Source organism: Zalophus californianus, chromosome 9, assembly GCF_009762305.2.
Source record: "Zalophus californianus isolate mZalCal1 chromosome 9, mZalCal1.pri.v2, whole genome shotgun sequence".
NCBI classification, from domain to species: domain Eukaryota; kingdom Metazoa; phylum Chordata; class Mammalia; order Carnivora; family Otariidae; genus Zalophus; species Zalophus californianus.
In genome coordinates, this window is record NC_045603.1 from 68,032,840 (window position 1) to 68,041,209 (window position 8,370).

The 8,370-nt window shown below is 37.5% G+C and overlaps 1 protein-coding gene across 1 annotated transcript; it reads left to right on the top strand.

The window, feature by feature from the left end:
- The first annotated feature begins 6,368 nt into the window (after positions 1 to 6,368).
- Positions 6,369 to 7,131, top strand: LOC113922749 (coiled-coil domain-containing protein 32-like). Its single transcript, XM_035721811.1, has one exon. The coding sequence runs from the start codon at positions 6,386 to 6,388 to the stop codon at positions 6,857 to 6,859; it is 474 nt and encodes a 157-aa protein (XP_035577704.1). The 5' UTR covers positions 6,369 to 6,385; the 3' UTR covers positions 6,860 to 7,131.
- Positions 7,132 to 8,370: the final 1,239 nt, after the last annotated feature.

Below are 8,370 nucleotides of genomic sequence, written 5' to 3' on the forward strand. Positions count from 1 at the left end.
CTGCGGTGTGCTCCTGCGCTGCTCCTCCTGGGGGAGGGAGGGGAGTCTCCCCGGATCTGCCACTTGTTGGGTCCCTGCTGGAGGAGCAGTGGCCCAACTGGGCCGCGGATCACAGTTTATGGCAACCCCGAGCTGAGAGCCCGCGCCTCGGCTCCGTCTCTGCAGCCGGCTTCCCTGCTCCGATACCTGGGAGCTCTGCCGCACTCAGGCACCCCCCGTCTTTCTGTGACCCCGAGGGTCCTGAGACCACACTGTCCCGCGAGGGTTCCACCCCCCCGCTGAGCCACTGGAGCAATGTCCCTCAGCGGAGCGAACTTCTAAAAGGTCCAATTTTGTGCTCCGTGGCTCTATCACTTGCCAGAAGCGGCCGACGGAGGCCCCCTCCCCCGCCGTCTATCCTCCCGAATATCGCCTCGGATTCACTTCTCCGCACGTCCTACCTTCCAGAAAGTGGCCGCTTTTCTGTTCAGAGTGTTGTTACTCTTCTCTTCGATCTCCTGTTGAGTTCGTAGGTGTTCAGAATGGTTTGATCCCTATTCATCTGAATTCCTGAGACCAGACGAAATCCAGGGCTCCTGCTCCTCCACCATCTTGCTCTGCTCCCCCCCCCCCCCCCCCCCGGTAATAGTCAATTCTAGATCCTCATCTTACTCAACCTTACTGTACCAGCTGACTAGTTGATTCTCCTTCCTTCTTGAATCACTTTCTTTTCTTGGCTCTGGAATGCCACCTGCTACGGGTTTTTCCACCAGCAAGTTTTTCTCAGTCTCTTGCTAAATCCTGTCCTACTTTGTGATCTCTACAAATGTTTGAGTGACCATGGCATGCTTTTTGATTATTTTTCTAACCAGTATGAACACACAGGTTATAAATGTTTCCAAGATGTGATCCCTGGAGGTTCTTAGTCATCGCCTCTAGCTTCAGGCAGCTTTGTCTGTTTCCCTCTTTGAGTGTACAGATAGTATAATTTTTTATTTGGGCCATGACATGAAAAAAGGTTGGAAAACACTGTCCTGGAACATCTCCCTTAATTGTATGCTTTTCAATACCACTTATATGTTGATGATTTCCAAATTTATATATTGAGCTTTAACTCTCCCCTGAACTCCAAACTCCTGTACTGAATGCCCTAAGGAATATCTTTACCTGAATGTCTAATAGGCATTCCAAACTAATAATATCTCAAAGTGATTTCATAGCACCTCAGAGTACCTCATGGCAATTAGATAAAATTAAAAGGAGTAATCCTTGACTCCTAGTCCATGAGATGTAGAAGCTAAATTCCACACTGAATATTTGGCTAAATATGACCACTTCTTATTGTCACTGTTATCTCAACCCTAGTCCATGCCACTGTTATCCTTCATTAGGACCACTTCAGTTCTCTTCCAACTCCCTTACTTACAGGCTGGAATGACTATGCTATTCTATAAACCAAATCATGTAATTTCCCGGTTTTGACCTTCATTAGCTGCATATCACATTAGAATAAAACTGAAAGTCCTTTTGATGACCTATTAAACTATAAATGACCAGGTTCTAGGCTATCTCCCCAACATCATTTCCAATATCTCCCAGCTCTTCATGTTCCATCCACACTGGCCTCCTTACTATTCTTAAAAGCCAAGTGTGCACTCACCTCTAGCCTTAAACTTGCTGATCCTCAGCTTCTAATCCTCTTTTGCAGGTATTTTCATGCCTCATGCCCTCACTTCATTTAAATTTTTGCCCAAATATCACTACCTTCTTAGAAAGGTCTTTTTGAAAATCCCAGCCAAAATAAAATTACTTTACACTCTGTTCTCTCACTCTCCTTTATTACCTTCATAGCAGTTTATCTAACTGCCAAGACAATTTATATTTATTGTTCGTTTGTTTTCTCTTTACCCTGGGGAAACTAAGTTCTACGAGAACAGGGGAGCACTTGTTTACTTCTGAGTCTTTAAAAACTAGAGCAATACCAGGCATACAGATGCTCAGTAAATACTCATTTAATTAATTTTGAATAAAGGAATGTTGGAAAGGTATATGATATATTGGCATGGTGGTGTGGTTGAAGAAAACAGAGATAAGAAGTAAGAAATATGGCTGGGATGCTCTCACAATAATTCAGGTCAGAGATATAAATCAGTGGTAAAAAATTGCCTTGGGAATACTTTTTATAAGAAAGCTATATATATGTGTATATATATATATATATATATATATATACGTATATATATATATATATTTGCTAGAAAATCCAAGAAGAGTCATTTTGATGTCCTCTTGTGAGTATAAGATATACCTTAAAAAAGTTTAAAGTTCAATGAATCTCCTAGATCACTGATTTGTTCTTCTGCCTCATTTACCCTGTTAGAGTATCCAGGTTAGGCACCTCATTCATAGCATTTTTAAATTTGGCCTGATTAGATCTCATTTCTGCCCTTAGAGATTCTATATTGTCACTAATGTTTTTCTCAAGCCTAGCTACTGACTTGATAATTGCTACCCTGAAGTCCGTCTCTGACATCTTGCTTATATCCATATCCAAGCACTGGGTGTTATATGCAACTAATGAATCATTTAAAAATCACTGAACACTACATCAAAAACTAATGATGTACTATATGTTGGCTAACTGAACATAATAAAAAAAATAAAGTCAATAGTTTACATTAAAAAATAAAGTTCAATGAATCATTATTAAATGACATTCAGGTTGTTAACTGATTTTATTCAGCATATATTTATTGCCACCTATAATGTGGCACATGCAGATGCAGAGTGATTTAAGTTCCTTCTTTGAGAAAGAAACAATATAAAAGCAGAAATATTCATCTTCCTTTAAGAACCAAATCAACTTTAAGACAATGAGAAAAAAAAGTAAGACAATGAAAATAATTACTTGAACCAAACAGTACTTGTTTAATTCGGATACCTTTTTATAAAATGTCTGTGCATTAAGGAGGCTAAATTTGGTTAGCTAAAGAAATTTGACTGGTCTGTGCTTTCCTGTAAGCAACACACTTAAGTTTCCTGCCACTGAATATAAAAGAAAAGGGGACTTATTTTATTAGATAGTATTATCATTATAACAGCTTGTCTTTGATGAAATGTGTTTCTTATTTCTCGATGGATATCAAGATTTGAGAAATATGAACAGTAATAAAAATAGTAACAATATAGTAATAGTTTGTTATGTTTATGACTTATTACTTCAGAAACAATGAACTTTAATATAAGCTACTCTAAAAATTTAAACAATTATTTTCCTGTCTACAATTAAGCTCTTTATTTTCCACATTCTAAAAGTTTTGCAATTCAATATATTTGGGGCATCAATTTGATTTCCTGATACAGGTCTCCGTAGAAAGTTTATATTAAATAAAAAATGTGGATATCTGTTTCAAAACATAAAACACAATGCGAAGTTTGTTTATTTTCTTCTGCAACACAGGCAATGTATTAACTGCTAGGAATGAACAGAACTGACTGACCCAATCTCATGTACACAAAGCTTATTCAGGTGGAGAGGACAGCCATTAAATTAAAAAGAAATGATTTAATTATACTTAAAAGAAAATCCTCAGAGTACTCTGAAAGTTAAGTAATATGGGAGTATAACCTTGACTAGCTATGAGACTGGGGAGTTCAGAGAAGGTTTTCTGAGGAAGAGACATTCAAACTGAGACCAAAAAGACAAATGAACATTTTCCAAGTGAGACTGAGACAGAGAATGGGCTTTCTGGCAGAAGGAATAATATGTGCAAAGGCTCAGAGTTGGGAAGGAACATAATACTCTTGAGGAACTGACAAAGAGCAGTAACTCAGGGAAACTGAGTTAAGACTGGCAGAATTGTCATGAGTCAGATCAATTGGGGCCTTGAAGAACATGTTAGTGATCTTAGATCCTATTCTATTCTTAGAAAAGAAAAAGGAAAACCACTGAAGAGTTTTAAGCTGGGGAGGTCTACGACTAGATTTATATTTTATGAAAAGATTAATTTGACTCTTGGTAGAAAATAAAGTGTTTCCATTTTTGGTAAAATGGGAAAAATAAATACAGGCTTACCTCACTTTGTTGTGCTTCATTTTACTTAATACTTAATAGATATTCCTCTTATTTTTTTTTCCCATTAATTGAAAGTTCAAGACTTCAGTGGAATAATAACTGCAGAAGTGGTGGAAATGGCAAGGGTACTGGAATTAGAAGTGGAGCCTGAAGATGTCACTGAAATTTCTGCAGTCATGATAAAACTTTAGTGGATGAGTAATTGCTTCTTATGGAAGAGCAAAGAAAGTGGTTTCTTGAGATGAAATCTATTCCCTGTGACTCTACTCCTGATGATTGTTGAGATTACAACAAAAAACTTAAAATATTACATAAACTTAGTTAATAAAGCAGCAGCACAGTTTGAAAGGATGGATTCCAAATCTGAAAGAACTTCCACAGTGGACAAATGTTATTAAACAGCATCACATGCTACAGAGATACTGTTCATGAAAGGAAGAGTCAACTGATGCAGCAAACTTTTTAGGTCATCTTATTTTAAGAAATTGCCACAGTCACCCCAACCTTCAGCAACCACCACCTTGATTAGTCAGCAACCATTGACACTGAGGTTAAGACCCTTCACCAGAAAAAGGATGATTCACTGAAAGCTCAGATGATGGCTAGCATTTTTAGCAATAAAGTATTTTTAAATTAAGGTATGTATATTTTTGAAACATAATGCTATTGAACACAAAATAGACACAGTATAGTGTAAACATAACTTTCATACACACTGGGAAACCAAAAATATATTTGACTCACTTTATTGTAACATTCACTTTTTTGTGTGATCTGGAACTGAAACCACAATAGCTCTGAGATATGCCTGTAAATGAAAAACAAAACCTACTGAAATAAAACAATTAAAAAGTACAGCATAAAATATGGCATTATTCTTTTAAAATATACAGCTTGGGTTTCAGTTTCAATTCTTCAATATGCACCTTCCCGAGACCTCATCTTGGCAGGGCTGGAAAAATTGGCAGAAGTAGCCACAAAGTATCTCTAGAGTGATACACATGAAAGTCAGATAACAGTGTATTTCTATAAGACACAACTCTATTAAAAATGACTTCATGGTGTGTTTGGGTGGCTCTGGTGGTTAAGCATCCAACTCTAGATTTTGGCTCAGGCCATGATCTCAGGGTCATGAGATCGAGCCCCACATTGGTTAAGATGTTCTCTCTCCCTCTCCTTCTGCCTCCCCACTCCATGCTTGAATGCTCGCGCTCTCTCGTCTCTAAAAAAAAAAAAAATGACTTCACAATCCAAAATTGCAATACGTAAGAAAACAATATAACAGAAGCAAATTTAATATGACAAATAAAACAAGAGGCATAGGCCTTTAGGATCTTCAGATAACAAATTATTGATAGAACTAACAAAATATGCTTAAATTGCTTAAAAACGTTAAAAAGAATTAAATAATTAAAATGAGAAAAGATCAATATATTAAAAATGGCCAGAAAAATTTGAAAAGTGAACTAGTAGAACATCTAAAATTAAAACTGAAAATATAATAATTTAAATTAAAAATTCACTAGTTAATATTAAATAACAAATTCAACAGCTGAAGGGAGAAATAGTTTCTGGAATATAGAGATAAATTATTTACCTAGGGAAATGAAGTGATGAAAAGATAAAAAATTACATAAGAGAACTGAAAAATAGGGCAAAAAATTGGTAGAATTGGTCTAATAGGATTTTAGCAGAGCCCAGAGAATGGTTGAAAAAAAAGTAATATTTTAAAAAGATAATAGCTGACAAATTTCTAGGATTGATCAAGTATAGGAACCACCATATTCCGAAAGTTATAAGTTCAGAGGAGGATTTTTTAAAAAAGGAAAAAGAATAATCACTAGATTTATCTTAACGACACAGAGACCTGAAAAACAGCCAAGAAAAGAGATTACCTACAAAGGAATGGCAGACTGACAGCAGACTTTCTACCACCACCAACAGAATTCAAATAACAATGAAATGACATCTCCAAAAGTCTATAGAAAACCACTGTAAATCTAAAATCTATACATAGCTAAACCATCATTCAAGAATGACAGAAAACTGAAGACATTTCCAGTAAGAATTCCCACTCACTGAAAAAAGGAGGTACTTCATAAAAATGGACTATATACATAGGAAAAATACCAATGATGCTCAAGAAGGAATAGTAAGAAATTTATAATTGGGTGGATATGTATAAATAATCAGTCATCATATTAAGAGTATAAAACAAGATTAAACTAAATTAACTCACAAGAACATGTAAATTAGTAGAGTGGTATTAAAATCAAGTTGTTCAGGGAGTGTTTGTGAGCTGCTGGGCAGGCCGTTGCCCTCAGATTCCAAATGAAAATGTTTGAGAATATTGACTCTACAACAACAAGACCTGGCCCTGATCTTTGGGCTGAAATCTGTTCCTGTCTACCAAATCCTGACCAAGAAGATGGTGCCAACAATGCCTTCTCAGACTCCTTTATGGATTCTTACCCTGCGGGCACAGGCCAAAGGGAGGCCCCAGAGTTTGCTGTTCAGCCAGCTACAAAGCCTTGGGCTCCCTTGCAGGATTCAGAAGTATATTTAGCATCTCTAGAAAAGAAGCTAAGAAGAATCAAAGGTTTAAATCAGAAAGTGACTTCCAAGGACATGCTTCGAACCTTGGCCCAAGCCAAGAAGGAGTGCTGGAATCGGTTCCTCCAGGAGAAGTTAGCGTCAGAGTTCTTTGTGGATGGACTTGATTCTGATGAGAGCACCTTGGAACATTTCAAGAGGTGGCTCCAGCCAGATAAAGTAGCCATCATACAGAGGAGGTCCAGTATCTGATTCTTCCAGAGTCCCAGGTTGAGAAGCCAGCAGCCGGGGACAAGCCAGCGGCAGCAGAACAATAAATTATACACACACACACACACACACACACACACACGCTGAACAGCTGTCTTGGATCCAGAGGGAACAGCGGAAAGCTCGGCGGAGCAGCAAGGAGAAATCCAGGGAGGCGGGGGAAGCCCACCCTCCCACTCAACAAAGCAAACAGCTTTGGCCCCGAGGACTTGCTTGGGGCTGGCATGTGTGACTGTCTTGGATAAAGTGACCCAGTGCATGCTGGATCAAGATACTGCTTTCCTCTGTGTTTCACAGCTTGCCTGAGCTCTGTTACAGCAGGTGAGAAGTCCACTAAGAATCTAGTGAAGAAGCAAGTATGAAAGTATTAGGAGAAACTGATACCCTTGGGTTTAATATATAAGCTAAGTGAGCCATATTTTTTCTTGCCTCTTCTGGATGTTCCTGCCTGCGCTCCCAGCATTCCCTTGGTTAACTGTCAGGGGTGAGTGGGGTCAAGGAGAATCAAGTCGGCCTCCTTGGATCCACAGCCCATGTGGGGCTTCTCTAAGCTTGTAATAAATATAGGGACATTAGGAAAAGAGGCAAAATAAATAAATAAATAAAATAAAATTAAGTTGTTCAGGACAACAGTAGAGATATTCATTAAATTGAGACTAATATTAAAACATTGATATTCACCATTAGTGGAACAGAAATAGAGTACATTTAGTCTTTTGGCCTAGCAGGCAAGGAAAAGGGAATAAATAAAACATTTTCAATTCAATAACAATCAAGAAAGTAAAAAAGAGAAAGCATAGTAAAGAAAAGGTAAGTAGACAGCACAAAACAAAATGGTAGAAATTGAAAATATAAGCAATCACAGTGAATATAAATGAGTTAAATTCATTAATTAAAAGACAGAGATTTTCAGAGTAGACTTTTAAAATCCAGCCATACCTAAAACACATCAGAAACATAAAAACATAAAACATTTAAAACTAAAACAATGTAAAAATACAGCAGGAATGTAATAGTAAAAACAATGCTGGTATATTACTAATACTAGACAAGACAGACTTTAAAGATGAAACATTATTAGAAAGAAGATATAAATTACATATGAATATATGAAATACAAAGAGAAATAATTAACTACATAGTGGGAGATTTTAATAAATTTCAGTAATTGAAAATCCAAACAGATAAACAATTTCTTATGAGGCTATGAGATTTATATAACAGCTTAATGTAATGAACACATATAGAACCCTGCAAATAAAAATAGAGATTACAGGGGCGCCTGGGTGGCTCAGTCGTTAAGTGTCTGCCTTCGGCTCAGGTCATGATCCCAGGGTCCTGGGATTGAGTCCCACATTGGGCTCCCTCCTCGGCGGGGAGTCTGCTTCTCCCTCTCCCACTCCCCCTGCTTGTGTTCCCTCTCTCGCTGTCTCTCTCTCTGTCCAATAAATAAAATCTTTAAAAAAAAATAGAGATTACACACACACACACAC

Bases quoted from the DNA above. Each gene is read 5' to 3' on its own strand.
- LOC113922749 (XM_035721811.1), top strand. From the start codon at position 6,386: ATGAAAATGTTTGAGAATATTGACTCTACAACAACAAGACCTGGCCCT.